The sequence below is a fragment of the Panicum virgatum genome, chromosome 3N (assembly GCF_016808335.1).
Source record: "Panicum virgatum strain AP13 chromosome 3N, P.virgatum_v5, whole genome shotgun sequence".
Lineage (NCBI taxonomy): Eukaryota > Viridiplantae > Streptophyta > Magnoliopsida > Poales > Poaceae > Panicum > Panicum virgatum.
Genome location: NC_053147.1, coordinates 44,568,249 through 44,592,625, shown reverse-complemented (window position 1 = coordinate 44,592,625; position 24,377 = coordinate 44,568,249). Strand labels below are relative to the sequence as shown.

General features: G+C 44.1%; 1 protein-coding gene across 1 annotated transcript; it reads right to left on the bottom strand.

Moving 5' to 3' along the window:
- Positions 1 to 714: 714 nt before the first annotated feature.
- On the bottom strand, positions 715 to 1,986 carry LOC120665982. The gene has a single exon (XM_039945745.1). It carries the CDS (start codon positions 1,938 to 1,940, stop codon positions 1,002 to 1,004), a length of 939 nt encoding a protein of 312 aa, XP_039801679.1. The 5' UTR covers positions 1,941 to 1,986; the 3' UTR covers positions 715 to 1,001.
- Positions 1,987 to 24,377: the final 22,391 nt, after the last annotated feature.

The window sequence follows — 24,377 nt, the reverse complement described above, 5'->3', positions numbered from 1 at the left end:
ATTCTTTCTGGCTGCTTAGGCCATTTTAAATTTTATTTGGCTGCTTAGGCCATCTTTTCACATATCTTGGTACATCTTAACTAAGTGAGCTGTTCCTATGTTAGGACCGGCATCTCCTACGTCAGGCACCGGCCATCAAGTGGCTAAGGGCCATGCAAGCTTAGCGGGCTAGGCCCATATTATCTCTGTATTGCAATTTCAGTTGCTAAGATACTTTCCTTATGTTTAGGATCTCCTGAAGGGGATATAAAAGTGTAAACCATGGTCATTGGAAATCAAGCAACAGCAATTACTTGTTGCCAGCTTCCCTGGAAGCCCTAGTCGCCATCATCTCCCTCGTCGCCGCGCGCCGCCGCCCTCGCTCGCCTAACTCCCGTCCTCCCACATCCCCACATCGTACTCATACAACTTACGTAGCGGAACTGGCGTTTCTACCATCCTACCTTCTCCATTCAAAATTAGGGCAGCAAGCGTAGCATTATAGAGGGACCACATCCTCTGGCAAAAGGTGAGTTTGTCACTACCAATATTGTTCCTATAGGAGAATTAACAGAAAGATAGATCATCTTGGTACATCCAACACTATGGATGACTTTGTTTTCCCAGAACAGTTTACTATCTGAACAGTACTATTTGCAGGAGCAGTTAAATGCACTCTAAATATTATTCCAAGAAACATTAACTATAGAATTTCGATTATATGCAGACCATCCATTTTGCAACCGCAGAGTATTTTTCTTACTACAATGTTTTACCTAACATACAACTAATTGTGCAGAATTACAAATGGCCAGTTTATCAATCAATTCACATTAAGGTAGTGGTATATATATATTTGTCAAATCTTTCTCTATTTGCAGTATAAAACCAAAAGCGAGTTTCTCTTAACTAATAGTACAGTATATTCGACATGAACTTTCGAACAAACACATGCACATATGAACAGAGTCAGGGATGCAGACCCGAAGAAAAGCCTGATTGGTTGCTCCCATTGAAACCAATCATGGCCAGACAGTTACCACCGAGATGACATGCCGATCCTTGCCATCATCAAAGGGCAGGAAGACATACATGTCCGCGAACTCGTTATAGATCTCCCCAGCGAGCTCACCGTGCAGCGCGCGGCAGTGCATGTACAGGACAATGTTGGCCACCATCCCGTACAGAAGCATCACGGCAAGCAGCGCCGTGCCAACCACTGCCTTGACGACCACAGGCGCCATGGCAGCCCACCCAGCGGAAGCATCGTACGTCTCCGCGGCCACCCCGCCGAACCCCAAGAGCGTGACGCTGATTCCAGCGGCGAAGATCAGGAAAGCGAAGAGCGCGGCGAGGCGCGCCCCCCAGAGCAGCCAGCAGCTGCGGCGGAGCGGGCGGAAACCGGCGGTCGATTCGACCACGGCGGCTGCGCCGGCGAGGGACCAGAATGGGGATAGGAGGACGGCGCCGAGGATGGGGAGCGCAGCGCGGAGCGGGGCGGGTAGCGGGAGGAGGGGGAGGAGCGCGAGCGGGGATGCCGGGAGTGCGGTGACGGCGAGGCGGGTTAGGGAGGCCGGCACGGAGCGGAGCGAGGCGAGGAGCCTGACAGGGCGGCCGAAGAAGCCCGCGTGCGCGCTGGCGGCGGCAGCGGCGAAGGCGGCGAGGTAGAGGAGCGAGGCGGCGAGGGCGAGGACCGGGAGCGGGACGGGCAGTGGCTCCCGCTGCGGATCCGGAAGGGCCCGGAGCGAGACGGAGTGCGGGGCTGGGGAGGAGGCGGAGGCGGGGAGGAAGGGGCAGGGGAGGGCGAGGAGGAGGAGGGCGAGCGGGAGCAGGAGGAGCGAGGTGAGCGCGAGGAAGTGGCGGGAGTGGGCGGCGACGAGGCGGCGGGTGGAGGACGCCGCGCCCGCAAGGAGATCCGGGCAGGGGAGGGTGGCTGGCGGGAGCGAGGGCGGCGAGTCCATGGCGGCGGCGGATGGGGGTTGGAGGGTGGGGCGGGGAGGGGCGCAGTTCCGCAGGCCCGGAGTGGCAGTGTCGTGTACGGAACGACGAGCGCGTAGAATGGGGTTTGGGGACTGGGTGTTGTTTATTTTTAAAAATCATTCCTTAAAGTATCTCCAAATTACTCATCTTTTTTCAATATTAAACATTTAATATTTTGATAATAGAGGTGCTCAGCAAATTACCAACTATTACATCTAAATTTTTGGTAATCACAAAAACACACTTCCCTCTCTCTCGAGGTTTTTCCTCTACTCTATTATTGTGATTGCATTTTGGTATCTACTGCAACAACTATTATCCACTCCCTCCGTCGTAAAATAAATGCAATTCCAGGACTAAAAACGTAAACCAATGCTAGGTGAAAATTACTAAATTGCCCCTTATTTTTTGTTAAAAAAATCTAGACATTGGCTTGTCTTTTGTATAAGAAGTTTCTGGAAACTCTTGCCTTTTGTAATTATTAGGTCAAAGTTGCATTTTTTGTGGGACAAATTTTGAATCATACAATTATATTTATTTTGGGATGGAGAGAGTAGAACACAAAAAATAGTTACTGGTAATGGAGAGAGAATATATTTTATATATAGGATATGAGTAATTTATTAGAGATACTTCTATTGCCGTTCCGAGCCTGAAAAAATCGGACGCCTCCGCAACGTTATCCTCTCTGTCATTGCTAATGAGCGCGCGCCACAAAGCAGACCAACAGGCCTCCACGACCATAGACCAATTTTAATGGAAATATCGTAATAATGTCATGAATATTAAATTTAGTGATATGACAAATATTTTATAAAAATAGAGAATGAAGAGTGTCATGAAATATGATAAAAGTGTCATGGTGAGATCGATTACCTACTTTATAATTTTGGTAACTATATCGCTACACTCCCACTAAAATTGGCTTTACTCAGTCTCTTATTGCTAACTACTAGCAAGCAAACAAACAAACGATTTCCGGACAGATCCGTACTTTTCTTTTTAGTTGCCTTCCATATCAAGCTACTCCACTCGCCCATTTCCTTTTCACGCTTTCGTGCACACGTGATCTGCCAATCTCGCTGGCTCTGCTGATCGGCGAGCACCCAATCTCTGAAACCATATGATTTTCATTTTTAAAAATTCCTTTCTACACCACTTTCTATTTTTAGAAAGTTATAACTTCTTCCACATAACTATTAATTTTTTAGCATTACTATCAGTTGATAATTTTTCAGCAAATCTTTTATGATATATATAACTTTTACCTCATAATTGTTCCAAACAACTTTTATAGGATAATTTTTTAACACAACTTTCAGGACGCATACAATTTTATGGATAACTTTTTCAGTCTACTTACTAAAGGGTAATTCTGAACACAACTTCTATGTGCATGTTATCAGAAAAAAATCTCATACAACTTTGATACATAAATTCGCCATATAGTTTGTAGATATTACAACTTCTCATGATAACTTTTTGGTATATTTTATATGAAATATTTGTCAAATGAATATCTCGAAAACACAAATGAAAAGGTAAACAAAATACTGAAAAAGGAAAGAGAAAGAGAATACTAGATGTAAATGTAAAGGAAAAAAGTTTAGAAAGGAAAAGAATAAAGAAATTAATATCTGGACACATCACATACGGGCTCCAACTAGACAAGCATACACGTACACGCACACGCACATTGCTTGCGCTGCTTCGTGTCGCATGTTACCAAACAGGTTAATGTGAAAAGGTAGCTGGATGTTAGGAAAAGATACTTCACATAGAAAAGAAAAACGAAAATGAAATAAAGCAGTTGTAGGACCCACGCACATGGAAGTTCTGGCTTGTGACCTTGCTTAGATTATGTAAAAATTTGGACGAAATTTATTTTATCAATTTTTAATCGAAGATTAGATGGACTTTTACATGATCTAATTATAAAACTAATAACACGGATAGACGGAAAATCACGAGAGGAATCTATTAAGCTTAATTAATCCGTCATTAGAGGGTTTTTTTACCGTAGCATGATATTGTCTAATTATGGTCCAATTAGACTTAAAAAATTTATCTCACAATTATACTCAAAGGTTATGGAATAGGTTTGTCAGTTATCTACATTTAATACATCTAATTAGTGGTCAAACATTCAAAACTCCTCCCCGCTTATCTCTCATTTCAATTTCCCACCGCCGTCGCCCGCTGCTCGTGCAGCAAATCTCAACCGAATCCTAGAGGCCTGGACAATCAGCGCATGTTGGCCACAATCCAAGCCTTCCTCGTGTACCTCAACCGCTGCTGCCATGGCCCATGGTGAACGCTGTCATGACTCATGACCCGGCGTCTGACGAGTTTTTTTTATATTATTTATTTTTTTTATTTTTCAAAAATATATACCGGAAATTTTTTTTGCAGATCTGGCCTCCTATCACTAGTTCAACTGACGGTAACGGCATACCGCCGGATGAACCGGCGATAACATATCGCCGGTTCATCCGGCGAAATGTCTTTTCACCTGGACAGCTTAATTTGAAAAAATCATAATTAATTTATATGAAATTGGATGGAGATAAACTTTATATGAAAATTATAGTTCAAAATTTTTTCATTTGGAGCCATCCTGGTGCTCAAATAATCGACACAAATTTCAGATCTAAAATTTAAATTTTGGTTTGAACACTGGACATCACACCTTCAAAAAATCATAATTAATTTATATGTACTCGTATAGAGATAAACTTTATATAGAAATTATAGAACTCAACAAGATCTACAACTTTGTAGTTCAAAATTATTTCATTCGAAGCCATCTTGGTGCTCAAATAATTGCCATAAGCTTCAGATCTAAAATTAAATTTTAGATCTGGAGTATTTATCGATTATTTGAGCATCAAGATGGCTCCAAATAAAATAACTTTGAATATAAAATTTATCTCCATCCGAGTTTATATAAATTAGTTATGATTTTTTGAAAGTGAGCTGTACAGGTCAAAAAAAAAAAAATTCCGCCGGATGAATTGGCGATAACATCGCTACAGACCCCTATCGCCGGTTCATCTGGCGGTATGCCTTTATATATATTTTTGAACTTGCGACAGGAAGCCAAATCTGTAAATTATTTTTTACAATATATATTTTTGAAAAATCGAAAAATAAATAATATAAAAATAAGAAAAAACTCGCGTCTGACTGAGCCAAAGGAGAAGAAGCTGGTGCGCGCTGGTGATTATTTGAGTGGGTAGTTGTTGGGCCGTGTGTGGGCCAATTCTTATGTCTTATGGTCGGGTTGTACCTTGTTAAAAGGTTAGTCCAAGGAATATATATCAATACTTCTTAATATATATCAATATTCCCCTGCTTTTATTTTATCTATGCAAAACAAAAAAATAGTAACTGATCCTACAAATCTACGCAGTTGCTTAAGAATTCACTATTCTTCTTAATCAACGGAGTCGTCAGACTTGTAAACACTTTGATATTCAGAATCCTTAAGTTGTTGTTAACGACCAAATGCAAGCGTCAATTTGATAAGAAAATTTTTAGAGTTTAAATATTTCATATGTATTTTTATCCAAAATAAAGTAAAAATCCACTATTCCCTTAGAAATTATACAAAGGTTGAAAAAGGGACTAAAGTACAGGTTATGAGGGCCTTATGATCCACGGGAAAAATCGTCGACCAATCAGAGCGCAGGATTCAGGCTCACATGGATCAAAGGGCCCACATTCAGTACAAACCGATGTACCAGAGGTCCAGGCATGTGGAACAGTGATCGAGGGGCACGTGGCGGCCCACCAGAGAAAGGGGAGGCCGATGGGGCCCACCTGGCAGTTGGCCGACCACTATGGTCGGCCGAGTGGGCCCGGGCTCCACCGCTTTACCCCTTCTGCAGGAAGCTTCGTGGCAACCTCCTAAGGTCGGTTCCAGGCGCCAGGACTGCGGCAAATCGGCTGAAGACACCCCTTGAGCTCTCCCTATAAATATGAGAGAGGGTAAGAATGGGTAGAAGCACTCTTCTCACTTTCTCTCTTCAGTAGTTCTAAGGCTAGTGGAGCTTAGGTGAAGTAGTTGTCGGGTCGCCAGACATTCTTCAGAGAATAGGTATGTGTTCGCTACTAGATCTCTTTTGTAATGTTTGATCACGTATACTTGACATATTATAGTTATTTATATTTGCATGATTTATGCACTGCGGTGTCAGACATAGATTTCATGATTAATTTACTTTCGTACTATATACTTTGCTTGGTTAGAAACTTAGTTCTAGTTAACTTTTACATACTCCAGTATTCGTATGTTTGCTCTAGTATGATGTCTGTCCATCCGAAGGGTGGGGGCTCCGCGCGGGATACTAGAGTATCGTTTGCTAATGTAGACATGGTGTCTGGGTTAGTTAAATGTTGCTGGATGTCGCCTTTCTCACAGTTTATAGAGGTAGACTGCAAGTGGTCAGAGCCCTGTTTGGTGCCATCGTAAGCCTCCACGTTCGGTTAGGGGGTGTTGGCAGCCAAAATTGGCAAAGTGCGCGGTCGACCGGTCAGACCGGTTGGCCCGACCGGTCAGACCGGTTGGCCCGACCGGTCAGACCGGTCTGGTCTTGTGTAATCCGAATCAGGTTAGATTTGATTTGTAGAGTCCGTTTGTAACCCGATTTGGAAGGGGTACATCCTCCCCGGCCTATAAATATAAAGACTACGGCCGATTGAGGTCCTTCTACCCAATCGAATCAATCAATTTACAATTTTCCTATTTTTCTCCAAATCCTAGCTTTTGCAACCCTCGTGCTGTTCTTTGCTCGTCTCGACGGCGTTCAAGGACATCTTGAGTGGCCTGCCGACCTCAAGACAACCCTTAATCTTCGAGCTCCGACGGGGTCCCTCCCGAGTTTAAGGTTCTAGGTTTCGCGGTGCTTTCTACGTCCAACCGGTCTTACCGGTTAGCGCGACCGGTCTGACCGGTCGCCGGAGTTCATCACTGGTGATTTGATCGTTGTGATCCGCGCGTTCTAGCGCTTGTGTGGTGACCAGAACTGCGTCAACATACTTTTTGGCTACTCCGCTGGGGAAAGATCTGAGTTCATCGGACGCAATGGCGGTGAGAAGGCTGACCCCAAGGTAGATTCAACTCCCGTTGACATCAAGTATGAAGACATACCTGAGGAGAGCCGCAAGCAATTCGAGACTGCGTTCCAAACAGAAGGAGGCCAAGAAGAGACTCCTTGCATTCTTTGGGAAGACTCGGCAAGGCATGTTCGAGAAGGAGAAGTTCGTCATGCCCACATTCGCGCCGCCACCGCCGAACCCATCTGCTACGGCTATAGCTACTGCTTCATCTGCTTCCACTCCAAGCGATGTAAGTTTTACATTCGATTCCATTAAGCAGTTTTCTGAAGGCTTTGTAGGTAGATTCGAACAGTCGCAAAAGCTTAGACAAGATTTACTTTTGGATTTGAGTCTACAAAACAAGGGTAAGAAAATATTCAATGATTATTCTAATTTTCCCCCCTAATCCTAGTCTTTCGGCCGCGCCAAGCAGAGAATTATCAGTATGGTATGCCGCCAAATTTCTTCGCGGACAGACACCCATGCCAGGCTCAATTCGGCCGTCTAGGGTCGAACCGGTCAGATCGGTCGCTCCGACCGGTCAGACCTGTGCCTCGGCGGGCGGACCGGTCAGACCGGTGCCATGGTGCTCGGTTCTGTGTCACAGCCACAATTCGCGCCTCTTCCTACTTCAGCTGATTATAGCCTAGAGCAAGAATTGGCGGATTTTGTGCCGCCGTATACTACGAAGTCATATGGTGAACCCCCATTTCCTCCACCGTTGCCCAAAGATATTTGGAATGATTGGCTTAAGGTCAATCCACAATATGCCGCACAAACGATGTCCACTACTGATCCTGCGACACATCGTTTCGGCCAAACATCTACTTGCAACTATGAGGCCGATCTTGCTAGTATGAAAGAAGATCTGGCCGATATGCTTAAAGAAAAAACTTGGTTTTGTTGCAGGTAAGAGTCGGCTATATCGTAGGCCGTATGTTGATGCTTTCGATTTAATTCCTGACCTTGCTGGTTGGCGTGTTCTCGATTTTGTCATGTTTAGCGGTGATGATAACCAGTCCACTTGGGAGCATATTAGCCAATATATCGCTCAACTTGGGGAAGCTGGTTCTAGTAAGTCTTTGCACGTTCGCATGTTTTCTTTGTCTTTGACTGGAATGGCTTTCTCTTGGTTTTTGTCGTTAGCCCCTAACTCAATTCGTTCTTGGGACGAATTAGAACAAAAGTTTCATGATCACTTCTATAGTGGGGATAACGAGACTAAGTTGATGGATTTGACATCGGTTAGACAGGGTAGAGATGAATTTATCCATGAGTACTTTAAAAGATTTAAAGATATTAAACACCGATGTTTTAATTTATCGCTTTCTGAAAAAGATTTGGTCGATTTGGCTCTTGCGGGTTTACGTTCTAGCTATAGAGAAAAGCTTGATGGTTCGAGTTTTTATTCTATAAATCAGCTTCAGGCAAGGGCTTTGAGCCAAGAGACAAAGTTTAAAAAAGAAAAAGACACCTACAAGTCCCATCGTTCATGATTTTGATTCATCGGACGATGAGGATAAAGAGGTGTATGCCGCTGAGTTTGTTTGGCCCACCTCGGCCAAACCATCTACTTGCACATCTCTCAAGCCGACTCAAAGGAATCGGCAAGAGGAGATGAAATTTACCTTTGATGTGTCCAAGTGCGATCGTATTTTTGATGAATTATTACGACTTGGGCATTTAAAGATTACTCATGTTATACCGACGTTTGAGGAGCTAAAGCGGCGCGCTTATTGCAAATTTCATAATTCTTCATCTCATGCTACTAATGATTGTATTGTGTTTCGTCGACAGGTACAATCGGCCATAAATAATGGACGATTGGCCTTTCCGGAGATGAAGATAGATAAAGCTTCGTTTCTAGTCCACACCATTGATCTCAACAATGCAAAGGTGCTGATTCGGCCAGATCAAGCCAAAGGAGCAAAGGACAAGAACGTGATCATTGGTGATGATAGGCCATTGACTGTTGATAATAAGATTATGTCCAAGGAGGTGATTCAGGAGAAGACTCTTGATGGGAAGAAGAATCTGAGAATCATACTTAAGCCTCGCACGCTCGGGGGACAAGGAGATTCTTCTTCAGGTGACCGGTCTGCTGCTCAGCCGAGACCAGTCAGACCAGTATCTCCGACCGGTCCTTGTGGCCGGTCAGACCGCCCTGGTGGTCATCCACTTGTGGATAGTGGGGGCAATTGTAAACTTGATGCCCTATTCACTCTACAAGAAGCTCGGCGGGCCGGACGAAGAATTGATCAAGACGAACATGACGGTCAGCGGCATTGGAGGAGGTGATCCCATTGGTGCCAAGGGGGTTGCTTCAATGGAGTTGACCGTTGGGAGCAAGACGGTTGCGATGATATTCTTCGTCTCTGAGGTGCAAGGTAATTTTAACCTCATACTTGGACGTAATTGGATTCATGCCGATCAATGTGTGCCATCTTCCTTGCACCAATATCTTATTCAGTGGATCGGCGATGAAGTCGAGGTTGTGTATGGTGATATTTCCTCTTTCATTGGTGCTGCCGATTCTAAACTTATTGGTGCAAACGATCACATCAAGTGCTTATCGGGCCTGGACTTGACCAATTATGACTTGATCAGTTGCACCAAAGAAGGTTTTGTGTCTGCAGTCCTAAAGCCAATGGAGAATCAGCTACATTTACTTCTATGATGCACCAGGGCATCAATACAGAGCCGACCGGTCAGACCACTTCCTCTGACCGGTTAGACCGGCCGACCGGTCAGACCGGTGCATTAGACCGATCAGACCGGTCCAGCGCAGAGTGGCTGCAGTAGCGCATTGAGCACTATCGGGACAAGGCGAACGATATATGCGAGGCTATTGAGGACTTGGGTGACTTAGATAAGTTAGGCCAAGGATTTACGTCGGCTGATCCTTTGGAAAAAGTAGATATTGGAGATGGTTCTATTCCTAGGCCGACTTTTGTAAATGCAAACTTATCGGATGATTGTCAAGCCGATTTAATAAAGTTGTTGAAAGAATATGTCGATTGTTTTGCATGGGAATACTCTGAGATGCCTGGTTTGAGTCATGATTTGGTTGAGCATTGGCTGCGGATTAAGGCCGGTTTTAGACCATATAAACAACCTTCTAGGTGTTTTAATCCCGTTATGTATGACCGAATAAAGGAAGAGATCAATCGTTTATTAGATGCTAGATTTATTCGGTCTTGTCGTTATGCGAAGTGGATCTCTAATATTGTGCCCGTTGAAAAGAAGGATTCGGGCAAGATTAGAGTGTTATCAGTTTTCTTGATGGTAATGCGCGTTACAATCAAATATTCATGGCTGAAGAAGATACGTCTAAAATGGCCTTTCGATGTGCTGGTTTTGTTGGTTTATTTGAGTGGTTTGTTATGACTTTTGGATTGAAGAATGTTGGTGCTACTTATCAAAGGGCTATGAATTTGATCTTCCATGATTTACTTGGCATTATATTGGAAGTCTATATTGATGATATTGTAAATAAATCGGCCGGCTTGAGTCATCATTTGGCTAATTTAAGGCTTGCTCTTGAGAGGATGCGTTAGTATGGATTGAAGATGAACCCGCTCATGTGTGCTTTTGGTGTATCGACTGAGAAGTTCTTGGGCTTCATTATTCATGAGAAGGGCATAAAGATTGATCCAAAAAGAATTGAAGCCATGAAGAATGTGGAGGCTCCTGCTTGCAAGAAGGACTTGCAAAAGTTTTTGGGCAAAGTGAATTTTTCGAGAAGATTTATATCTAATTTGTCTAGAAAGATTGATGTTTTTACTCCTATTCTTCGGTTAAAAGATGAAGCTAATTTTACTTGGGCGGCAGAACAGCAAGAAGCTTTTGAGAAGATCAAAAAGTATTTGTCTTCACCACCGGTTCTCAAGGCGCCTATGAGAGGTACTTGTTGGCGTTTCTTACGCTCAATAGAATATGGATTCCGCAAGCGCACAGAATCACCACTATAGCACTTCACCTTGGAGTATTCCAGGGTATCGTATATTTCCTCAGGGAAGCACTATAGTTAAAGAGTATCGAAGAATCGAATGACAAACTTACTAAGGATATCAACCGACTAACTTAGTGGGGGTAAGCCTGATCTGGTAGGATAAGATAATGGCCAACGAAGACTGTTTGACACAGGAGACTCTAATCCTTAGAGAGGTAAGCAGCTGAGAGGACAACGAGCGAGAAAGACTCCTAAAACACTTCTAAACTATCAAGCTAGCCTCTCTAGACTAAACCTTGATTCTAACTAGCTATCGGGAACCTAGAGCTTACTTCGGCGGCTGTAAGAGGAAGGACTTCAGAAAGGGGTGAGAGGGGAGTCCAACGACAACCTGCAACTACTGCTATGAAAACACTCGAATGTGGTGGACTACAAAGGACGGACAGGGCAGTCACCACCTGCCGCCTACCACAATGGTACTGTGGGGTGGAACACACTTTCTAACTAACACTGAGCTCATAAACCACGTCTGCTCTTGGTGTTAGGATTTCTCTTGTAGCAAGCAAGAGAAATTCCCCTCAACCTAGGGAACTAACTTGAGCCTCCCTAGTCCGGGCGAGAAAAACCCGTAAGTTAAGATCCCGATAAACAAGATAGGTACAAAGCCTAAGCTAGAGAATTACTTCCGCACACAAGTAAGATAACTTGAAAAGATAAATAAATATGGAAAGTAAAGCTGACTTGAAAAGATAAAGAAGATAACTTATATTGATAAATGTCAAAGGAAAAGATACAAGAGCTTATATCGACTTCCGATGACGACTCCGGAATCCCGAGACAAGCTCGACTCGACTCTAACTCCCAGACTACCTAACCTACTCTAGGAAACAAAAGTGAGAAGAGAGAACTCCATTGGTCTGTCTCACAAGTGAGTATGGGGGGGGGGGTCTATTTATACTATCTAGAGGTCAGTATTTGGCCAAGGCATCAAGTGTACTCAAGAGGGTCGGTTGACGTAGCTTCCACGCAAAGATGAGCTCGAGACGCTGCAAAGTGGGGCCGGCCGGCCTCCCCTAGGCCGGCCGGCCGGCCTGGAATTCCCTCCGTTTGGCGCCGACCTTCTCGTGGACGCTCCTGATCTTCTCTAGATGACGGTGTGTATTGCATGGCTTTGAAGCTGAAAATTGTAGGCCGACCGGCTTGGGTCTGGCACATCTCGGCCTCCCATTTCTCCAACATCTTGATCCACATGTGTATGAAGTCCATAGTGGTGTTCCGGCCCAAAGGATTTGGGTAAGTGCTGCAGGTGGGTCTTTTAATCCATGTGCTAGGCCTTTCGGTCCATTCGATCAAACCAACATGCAATCCTTGGTTTAGAGGCTTTGTACACATGTCTCTTATCTCCTGTACCGAAGACGGGGCATACATAGTGGAGGTGCTAGGCCGGCCGGCCTAGGTGACGGCCAGCTGGGGTTTGTCCTAGTTTTGCCTCATTTTTGGTATATTAGTTCCTGCAACCACAACTCATCCAAAACTTGTGGAACTTGTTAGAAATAAGTAAAATATGTATGGAACATGGTGTGAAGCTCATTTTATTCCCGAGAAGTTGACGGTCAAAATGGGAAATAATGGCCGTCAACACACCCCAAGCTTAAACTTTTGCTCGTCCTCGAGCAAAGCTAAAGCAGAGGCTCGGTGGATCAGGAGTTGCATCAATGCTCATACCTTGCAGAAACCTTATGCACAACATAATACTCTAACCCATATGTACTTTGAATAAGTTGGCTCATACCTTGGTTTTTGGAGATGGGGCTTACTCGCATTTCATCCCTCGTCTTGGGTGGTTGAGAGATTGAACAACTTTCACCGGAATATTTCCTGTCTCCTGTTCAGGTTCCTATCTCGGAGTTTTTGCAAGTTTTTCAAAAATGGTTTAAGATTCCCCATTGGTACTCTCAAGTCGCTCAAGGTGTATGATCCTCACCATGGTCGGACAATTTGACCATCTTCTTCCTACTCTAAGGCTAATATGTGGAGTTTTGGGTAGGAAGAGCATACCTTGGTTACCTGTGTTGCCAAGCTGAAGAGTGGTTCACAAGAGGTTGGTACTCGATCAAATCCCGATCTTATGGAAGGTAAAATGTTCGGGGGAGAGGGAGGAAATGGACTCACACTCAGAGAATTTTTGGTCTTTTTATTTGAGCCCCTTATTTCAACTCTTTTGAGTGAAGGTATGGGTCTTGTCTTTTTTTTTCTGCTCCAGTTTTTTTTAAGAAGACGACCCACACTCCATAATGATAGAGTTTTGGAAGGGAGCATTGCTTGGATAGATCATTTGAGATGGATAGGTTCACTGTGGAGATTTTTGGTTTTGTTGTGAGGAGAATTGTCTGGCGAAGGTGGATATCAATACCCGGGGTAGGTAATTGATATGCCAGACATTTTGAGGCTAGCAAAACAATGGGTACGCAAAGGAGAAAGATCGGTAGATGACAAGTATCTTCCTCGAACAGACTCACCATTCAGCAAAGCTCAAAATAACTCAAGATAGCTTATATCGGTTCATATGATAAAACGTTATGGCTTTGGGTAGGACATGTAAACCAAAGGGGAATTCTTTACCATGTTTCATTTTAAAGAAATTCCGAGTGGTTCCCTACTAGAGCATGCAGTTTTATTCCGATTTGAGCTATCTCAAATCTCACAACAACTTAGATTTGGAAATCAAGCTCATTCTCCCACACAACCAGATTTTAGTGGAACTACTTATGTGCCAATTAGTTCAGGTACTAGAAGAGTAAACAGTTGTATATGAGGCACTTGCAAAGCATGGACATAGCAACTATTCATCATTTCCATGAAACATGAAACATTTCCACACATAAAAGCTGGGAGTTTTATTCAAAGCATGAAACATTTTTTTTGTGCTTTAATTTTATTTAATTTTGTTTTTGTTTTTGTTTTTGTTTTTATTTTAGTTTATACTTTTACTTCTTTTTTTTGAGTTTTTGAATGTTTTCAACTAACTAATTTAATTAATTTTTTTAGGACACAAGACGAAAGGATAGGTCAGATGACATACTTGGATGCATCGGCACCCCCCAAGCTTGAATGAAGCTTAGTAGATCTGCTATCTTGGCCGATTTTTTTTTGTATGCAGTGTAGAAACAAAAGAATGCATTTGCGAGAATTTAAACATGCCATGATATGAAAGGGAAAAAACTCTGCAAGAATATAAACTATCCTATTTGCAAATGCAAGAATGGATAACTACCACGTACCTCATGGCAAGGGCTCGAGTTTCTCGTCCTGAGCAAGACTATCCATACTTTGGGTTTGGTCGTCGTCACCTAATGGAGACATTGGTGGCGACGCTTTCTTCTGCTACACCTTCCGTGTAGGTAGAGTTACTTCGATCTCTTTCTTCCCAAATTCCAGAAAATTCTTACGTTGGATATTCCGCTTCGCGTTCCGTTGGTTATACACCTTAATCTCCTCTCGAGTTCGAAGATTCTCCACGAATTCGATGAGGGAATACAGCTTCTCCAGCTCTTTCATGGATTCCTTGCGGTTGAAGCTTTTGATCTGTGAGCATCTTTCATCCTTCAGTTTGAAACCAAATCTCTCCTTCTGCCCATTGATGTTGAGTTGGATAAATCCAACTCCCGCATCAATGTTTGCTGTTTTCATGCTCAAGAATGGCCTCCCCAATATGAGAGGGATCCCAGTGTTGACTTCCATGTCGAGAATGACAAAATCAACGGAGACAAAGAAATTCCGCATTTCACCGGAATATCCTTGGTGATCCCCGCAAGATGACAAACTGATTGGTCTGCTAGCTGCAAACACATGGTAGTAGGAGCAAGCACATGATGGTTAAGTTTATCATAAATTATCATTGGCATGATGCTGATGCTTGCTCGCAGATCGCAAAGAGCGTGCTTAAAGTGTTGAGCTCCGATGGAACATGTGATGGTGGGCATCCTGGTTTCTTCTTCTTCTCCAGGAGAGGATTGAGTATAGCTGTGCTACACTCATTCGTAAGCTGCACGACCTCGGTGGTCGGCAGGACCCTCTTATTGCCAAGGATATCCTTGAGATACTTGGCGTACGTGGGAACCTGCATAGTATGAAAAAGTAGTATGTTGACATAAAACTTCTTAGTTACCTCGACGAACTTGCCGAATTGCTCGTCGGCCACTGGCCTCCTTCTCCGCTCTTGAAATGGTAAGGCGGTTGTATCATGACAGTCCCATGAAGTTCTAGGGAGTTCCATGGGGTCTTCCTAGGTAGCAATGGTGTTGGATTCTTTGGCCTCCTCCAACACTCCGTCTTCAGCATAGGTATTCCTGGCGGTTACGGTCTTCCACCGTGTACTTGCATCCTGCGGAAGATGTGGTTTCTGTGCAGATTGTCTTGCCCGCACAACTACCACATTCACACTTTCTTTAGGGGTCACTTTCGGTTGCCCGGATAGCTTCCCCATGTCATGGTTAAGGCAGGATGGTATACCTGCATCCTGCAGAAGATGTGGTTTCTGTGCGGATTGCCTTGCCTGCACATCTACTCTCAGACTTTCTTTCGGGGTCACTTTCGGTTGCCCGGAGAGCTTCCCCGTGTCATGATTAAGGCAGGATGAGGTAAGTTGAGTTACATTAGTTTCTATCAACTTGTTGAAACTCAGCTGATGTTTAATAACAGAGTTAAACCCTTCTAGTTGCATAGCCAAAGACTCAAGAGTTTTATCATTAGCAAGAAATTTCTCACTAATGTTGTCATTAATTTGTTTTTGGCCATTGATGAAGCCTTTAAGCGAGGGTTGAAAACTATTATTAAAATTGATACCTTGCTGTTGGCCGAAGGGGAGGTTAGGCTTAGAATTCCAACCTTGCTGAGGACGACAATCTGAGTCATTGGGAGTGTTGTTCCCAATGGAGTTCTTGTCCTCTTGAGTGAATGGGCAAGATTTGCCCAAGTGTCCAGTATTGCCACATTTCTCACATGTCATCTGAGGCTCCATAGTCTGGTTAACCTCCTGGTGTGGAGATTCTAGATTTTGCATGAGAAGATCCATCTTGGCTGCCAGCACATTGACATTGTCAATTTCATGTATTTCTTTTGCATGGGCCGGCTGCCTATCTTCCTTCCAACTCTGGTTGGAAGCAACCTTGTCGATGAGCGTTCTAGCTCCTGCAACATTGAGGGAGAGGAATGCACCTCCCGCTGCTGCGTCCATGTGATCTTGCGATCGCTGGTTCAGGCCATGGAAGAAGTTCTAAATGATAAGCCATTCTTCCAAGCTGTGGTGTGGGTGTCGGTGTTTACCGCCAAGTCTGCCCAGGGATACCCTTAGCAGTAGGGTTTGTAGGTAGGGATCGGTGGCTCTGGAACTCGATGGTGCAAGGAACACAAAGATTTAGATAGGTTCGGGCCGCGAGTTGCGTAATACCCTACGTCATATGTGGTGGTTTGTATTGCCTTAGGTGTTGATGATCGTTTGGAGGGGGTCCCTGCCCACCCTTATATATCCGGGGGGACAGGGTTACATGGAAAGTCCTAGCTGAGTACAGTTGAAGTCCTACTACAACACAATCGGGTAGTTTTCTTTGTACTGCTGCTAGTTCTATGCATATGCGAGTAGTTACAGAAGAGGTAAGGTACATCCATGAACTATCCCTTACTCTAGAACATTCTATGCTTATAAACAGTCCCGCTGCCCCGGGTCTGACAAGTTCCCGAGCTCTTCGTAGCCGAGTTCTGCAGGCGTCGAGTACTTGGCTTGGTGTCTTCGAGTACTTCAAGTAGTCAGAACATCCTTCTGGTTGCTTTTGGTCCTTCCTTCAGGTACATTGAGTAGTTCTCCAAGTACTTTCGTTTGCTTCGAGGCTGTGAGGTGCTCAAGGCCTGAAATATTGATCATATATGGTGCGCGAAGTACTCGCGCTCCATATGGAGTAGCCCCCGAGCCTTAGGTTGAATCGCAGAATCAGGCTGAGGGTCACTTCAGACTTTTTCCTTAATTATTTTCCAAAAAAATTGAAAACTAAATCTCTGATGCACATATCCCGCAGCCCCCGAGCCTTAAATCAAAATTCTTTTTACTGTGGGTAGCCCCCGAGCATAGATTTGGAATTAAGGATTCAAGACGTGGCATCAGATTTTATCCTTCAGATTATTTGCAGGATTCATCAGATCCGGAATCCGAAAAGACCTCTTTTTTGGGTAAAATCCCAGAAAAATGATACAATTGGATACGCCACACTGATTGCACCCAAAATAACTTCAGGAATAAAACCCGGGATGTACGGCTATTTATTCAGTGCCCATGTGGGACGTTACTGTTTAGAGAATCTGCATTATTGCGTCTTTGACTGCACCCATGAATCACTCCATGAATACTGCCATGAATGCATCCGTGAATGTGTACACTGTAGAGTCACGAGTTCTCCTTCAGTAAGCCCCTTTGTGGCTATAAAAGGTGGGGGAGAGGCCTTTGCCAAACGCACCAAAGTGTAGCAGCCATGGCTTATCCTTGGTGTTCTTGCTCTCGCCCTCCTGAAGCTTGTGTAGTCCATTCCAGCAAAAGATGCTAGAAGAGAACTTGCGAGTGACAAGAGAAGTCCCTGCTACCTCATCCTGCATCCCCAATGCTCTCATCGGATCCATTTTGGACATCATGTCCTTGCATCTTCCAATGAGGCAGATTTGGGGTCGCTTGGTTGAGTCTTGTTGTGTCACATCCTTGGGGTTGCCTGTTTCTGGGTGCCCAAGAACTGACTTCTCTGGTAAGAAGACTTAATCTTGTCACAACGTATTCTGGAGAAGGAGAATTTTCTCCAGAAGATGCTACAAGAGGACTTGCGAGGTGAGTACTGTTGATGCTCACTGACAATTATTTCCAAGCGTCAACTTGATCAGAAAATCATGAGAGTTTGCATTTTTTACACGCATCCTTATCTAATAAAGTCCTTAAACCACACTTTACCTATTAGAATATGCAAGTTGTGTTTCAAGCTAATATGCAGGTTGCAAGCATACTTTGGCCTGACATAAAATCGTAGAAATTATTAGAGCACCAATTCAGGCTCAGATGGACCACAAGTGATGCAAGAACCCAATTCAAACGAGTCAAGACAGACCAACCCCAATGTGGATCAGACAAGGAGGCCCAACATAGCCTTCCAGAAGAAGTTGGGGTGGTTGGCGGCCCGAGCTGGCCGACCGACCTACCTAGTCGGCCGACCAGGCCCATGGGCCCCACCGCCTCAGCCAGGGCATGTGGTGCCTCCCCGTTGGTCCCCTACATCGGTTGTGCAGGCTTCATCCCGTGGCTCCCTGCTATAAATACAAGGGGGAGGGGGGGTGGAGAATAGGACACACACACACACACACTCACCACATACCTCTCATTTCCTCTCTTGCATTCCTTGCATAGTCTTTAGGCTTAGTGGAGTTTAGGAGAAGTCTAGGAGTCATCGAGTCGCCGGAGTTGCTCGAGAGTCTGGTATGGGTTCATCTCTAGCTCTCTCTTGTAATATTCGGTCATTTGTAATAGAATTAGACTATGGTTATCGATATCTGCTTGAAGTATATTCTAAGTTATCGAGTATATGCTTCTTGTCATGGTTGCATTATTATTCAATGCTTGCATTGCATGATCGCCCTGTGCTGGAGATGGTTAGTCTTTTGTTCTTAGAACTCTATCAGCTGCTCCAGTATTCGTATGATTGCTCTAGTGTGATGTCTGTCCATCCGGAGGGTGGGGGCTTGTTGACGGTCACTAACGACCCATTTTGACCGTCAACTACCGTGCAAAAATTGAGCATCAGAAGGAATAAATGTTAGCGTGGGATGATTATTTGACGAATTCCACAGATGCTAGTATGAGAATGTGTGTAGGTGAATTTGAGCTAAAAAGACAGAAACTAGCAAGAATGATCCAAGGTACAAATGCCCAATCACTCATGGGGGAGCCCAAGGGCCAAAAGGGCCCATATGGTAGCCACACAAGAGGAGGAGAACCAGCCCATGCGCAATGCCACATCAACAATTCGAGGCAAACTCCTCTCGACCAATTAGACGCAAGCGCGAGGATCCATGGGCCCACATGCAGCAGCTAAACTGACTTACCAGAGGCAATACCACATGCTAAAGACCAAGGGACCCACGTGTCAACGACTGGACGAAGGCTGAAGGCGGTTGGCAATTGGGCCAGGTCGGCCGACCCCTTGGTCGGCCGATGGCCTAGTGGGCCCCACCGCCTCAAGCTTCGATGTGGCGCTTCCTCATTGGTGAAGAACGTCTATTTGAGGAGTAGTAGCTGCAGCTCGGCGACGCAAGACCCCTGGCTCCCTCCTATAAATACAAGGGGAGGGGGTAAGGAATGGAACCCACACACACACACACACACATCACACCCTCTCAACTCACCTTTCTCCCTTGGAGCTTGAGGCCTTCATCCTAGATGCTTAGGTAGACTAGGAGGTGTAGAAGAAGAGGAGGAGAGTGAGGAGGAGTCGAGGGAAGTGCCGGGTCTGTCGGCACTCTTCTCCGCTTGTACCTCGACGGATGCTTATTCGGTTGTAAGTGTTCGAGACTTTCTTTGTTTGTTTATTTAGAATTAGAGTTTAGATCGCAAGTTATTATCTCTGCCTTATATTAGTTGATGTGTATGCTAGCGAGTAGCATTTGATCTTAGCTTAAGACCCCGGATAGAAAAGGATAGTCTTGGCCAGGGCTAAGGTTATTAAGGAAAGGCGTAGACGTGGTGTCTAGGCTGGACTATACCACTCAGTTGTCTGATAGTCCCACGGTTTGTAGAGGTAGCTGGCAGGTGGTGACAGCCCTGTTCGAGCCTTTTCATAATACTCCATGTTCGGATATCAGATAGAGCACATATTGGAGCTACCGGCTTGTATAAGCCGGTCGATACCTTTAGCTAGAAGTATAATGGCGACATGATCTCTTCTTCTAGACATAGATTCTAGATATAGAAAGTCCTCTCTTCTGTCTTCTCCACACCGGTATGTGTGTCCTTGGATGAACCTGAACCTGTAGATAGCGTACTCACGTTCCCTAGTGGATACGATACCCTAGAATACTCCTGGGTGAAAGCTACAGCGGTATCCGTACGCTTGCGGATTTTATTCGTGACATTGCAAAATACCAACAAGCTTTCTGGCGCCGTTGCTGGGGAACGGTAGCTACATTATCTACGGACTCAGTCGTCCTCGTATCTTCTTTTTTCTTTTTCTTTCCTTCTACCTTTACCCCTGCTACCCATGGAGCAGCCATCCCTTTCACGGCTCTCTAACCCCAAGGGCGAGTCCTGGAAGCCATCATCCTCATCGAATCCATTTCTTACGACAAGCGGTGAACCCCCAACCTTCCTTCAAAGCCATGGTTCGAACTCGACTCTTTTCTGGAACAATTAGTGAAGATCCCGGCGATCATTTGAGAGTGTTCGAGGGACTGTGTTGAAGCTTGGTAATCCCAGGCATGACACAGGAGGCCGTGCGGTGGAAGTTATTTCTTTTCTCTCTCACAGAGAGGGCGGAGCAATGGTACACCCGCATGATAGGAAGTATGAGCGGTGATTGGGAGGAGCTTCAAGATGACTTTTGTTACTCGTTCTCCCTCACCGAACACATAGACTCCCTATCGGCCGACATCCTCGATTTTGAGCAATTAGAGGAGGAGTCCATAGGTGCAGCTTGGGCTAGATTCTTACGCCTCTTGGCGTCTAGCCTAGACTTGTCTCTACCCGACGATATATCATTGAACATCTTTTGCTCGGGTCTAGACATGGAATCTGCCCTCAAACTTGACATCACCGCCAGAGGTTCGTTTGCTCAGATAATTCCAACGGAAGGAAGAGAGATCTTAGATTTTCTCTTAGCAAATTCGTCCTTCCCTACCGACCACAATGAACCCATCCAACAAGAGTACGAGTCACGCCAAGAGGAGCTTCCAGCAGTTGAATCCAGTCCTTCAACTTCTACATCCGTAGATTCAGCCATAGGACTCACGCCCAACACAGGAACATTGGGGGAAGAAGAAATTCAACCTCCAAAGTTCTGTGTTAGATTCGAGGATGAACCTTTACGAAACATCTAAAACACCTCGAATCATCTTAGGCATGAGGAGCCTATGAAATCGATGTGTCTTTATGAGACCCTTGATATAATTTCCTGCCATACACCTGCAATTGATTAGTCAAAGGAGGCAAAGCGTGCTTCCGAAGCAATTCGGATTAGCCCAACCTCTACAACCATCACTTGTTTGATGAAAGGAAATATCGTAGAAGCTCTTCATGACCCTGCTGCTAAGGTTTACATTATACCCGAGTACCTTTTGGATACTCTTGTGGGTAACAAGCCTTTAACCCCGACCGGCAAATACCTTAAAAGTCCATCCGGACTGTTCTTTGAATGTCAGGGGATTGCAAGGGATGTACCTATCACAGTAGACAAAATCGAGGTGCATTTGGATTTCTACATCTACGATATCCTCGATTTTGATCTTCTCCTAGGCTACCCTCTAGAAAAACTTTTAGCATCTCATGGGAGCCTAGATGAAATGCTAAGGGAAAATGCTTCTGCCACTACTGCCCCTTGTTTAGAAAATTCCATGGCAAAGCATTTCCCTGAGCAGAACTTGCTCGAGGAGATGGTGCATACATCTCCGTTCGTATCATCCGACCCCGTCCTCTTGGAAGATGTAGAATCTTCTGAAGAGTACGACTCGAAAGATAGCCTTCACTTTTGTGAAGACGAACGTTCATCGTCCCCCTCGATCGAGTGTGAGCCTCTTCCCGCTGGCCCTGAATACGTTGTTCTCGGTCTTTATCGAGATACAACTACGAGCTTCCACGATAAATCTATTGAGATGGAGAAATCATTGGCCAATGAATTTTGTGAGGCGCCGACTCTGGAGTCCAACGAATAGGATTTCTCACATGAGCATGAGAACTTCACTCTGGATATAGCACATAAACCATGCTTATTCAATGCAACTCCAGAGTCAGGCATGCTTAGTGCACCATGCACACACGAGGACTACAACCACCTTATGGTCCTCTTCTGCAAAATCTTCAGAAGGTTGGTTATAGATGTATATGTTTATCGTAAACATTGTAGATTTCGTGGGTGCACCGTGGCACTAACCTTGTAGCTAGCTTCAACAATCAATGGTGAAACAATGACCCATCACCAATGGTGGCTACAAGAGTTATCATGGTCGAGCTTATGACCAGAAACAAAGCACTGCCGTGAGATAGCCCGGACTATCATTTATTTATTTACTTCTTTATTTCCCTTTCAATAAAAAGCAAGGGCATGTTCTAGGATGTATTTTTCCTTCGGGTATTATCGATCGCTAACCTTTCTAGGGGAAGATCAAGAAAATGATGGATAAACAACACTACGAACATGAGAGCTACACCGACTACAACACCTCGATATGTCTTGATGGAGGAATAACTACTGAAGGAGACTTGAACTCCATACACTTGTAGTTTTGCAAACTCCAAGTGTGGGGGAGGTATGTGAGTACCCCAAAGCACGTTCTTTTTCTCAATTCATATTTTGTCTTGGAATTGGTGTATGTCCTCGCATCTTGCTCTAAAAAAATGATGAAAAAAATAAAAAAATGAGAGGAGTTGCCATGGTGACAATATTATCTCCATCAACAAAACGCCATGGTAAGTACTCTCAATGTCCTGCTTTTGACATTAAACAAAGCCCTACCGGGAGGTCGCCCGAGGATCACCAGGTATGTGCTCATGCCTATCTCTCTTTGAATAAAGCTTAAGCATGCTTCGTGCTCCCTTTATCTGTCCTCGTATGCTCTAGTTTGAATGTGTGTCATGAAACACATTCATAGGCCTTTTAAATCAAGCATGGTGTTTGGGTTATAATGTCCTGTTTAGACAAACTAGACTTTGTATCAAGTTTGATTGATGTTCTGGAGTTGATACTTGTATAGATATTGGTTGCATATGTGGACTAACCCCTGTAGGAAAATCAAATCCAATTGGGTGAGTCGATGAGCTGAATTCAAATGGAAAGGTAAGACAAGGTTTTGGATTAATGTTGCACAACATACTCATGTTAATGCAATCTTAGTTCAGCCTTGCTTGAGTAAGTATCTTGGTGAGATTAAATTTTAGTTTCAAATAAATTATAGGAGCTCCCTAGTTCTTAAAACTGGTAGAGCTATTAGTTTGTTTCCATATTTTTGTTTTTGAATAAGCACCAGGTACAAGAACAAGTGTGGGGGAGATCTCTCAGACCTTTCATGCATATACACTCGAGATCTCCCACAACACGTGCACAACACCGAAGGAACCAGGATGCAAAAAGCCAAGACAAATCAGAGCTCGTATTGGGCAGTGGAACCTCAGGTTTGGCTGACTAGTACTAGCTCTGATCATCTTCATCGCGACGGTTTGTGCACTCTACCTCTCATACTCTCCTCAACCAATGAGTTTAAATGAAATCTTTGATTAATCATTAAAATTAAACTCAAGGTATCCTCTAGTTCTTGTGCTTCTCTATGATTGGCTTGCATACCTTTTATTCTTTGGTAAACCTGAGCTTATGAATCATATCTTAGGGAACCCATAATTGTTAAGTTGTTGACCAGTGAGATATGGTTTGATGGAAGAATCCTTGCTTTCTCTGCTTTTATGTCTCGGAAATTTTAATCAAAGAGGAAAACCTCCATAGCTTTACAACTCCACGTGTTTGTCCTACCAAAGCCATATGTTGATCTTCATGACACAATTCTTTACACATATGTGCCTTGTTGTTACATTGAGCTTCATCAAACTTTGTGACCCTAGTGAGATGTCTTTTCATACTTGTTTGATCAAGATCATGTGCACTGCACCAGCTAAACTTCTACACTCGAAGTTGGCTATGCCATTCCAACTACCCACAAAATAAACTCCATGTTTAAAGATCTCCCTCTCTAGTATTCTTCAAATGAGGCATGGGCTATATATAAAAAAAAGAGAAAAGATGGCATGCCCAAGAAGCATGACCCAAAAAAAAAACTAGGGGTACATGAAGGTCCCAATGTTGAAATTTTTTTTTGGACACATGAAGGTCCAAGAAAAGAAAAAGAGAATATATATATATATATATATATATATATATATATATATTAATATAGCCATGCCCTCATGTTATCCAAATAAAAGGGAGAGAGATCCCTAGAAGGAGTATTCCATTTCCACCATCCACTTTCCACATATGTGCACGATCTTGATCAGCTTGTGTGATTCGTCATCTCCATGGATCCATTGTTTGATTTTGCAATATATGTGACTCAAGTGCATGCTTCCATTTTCCCTACCATGAGC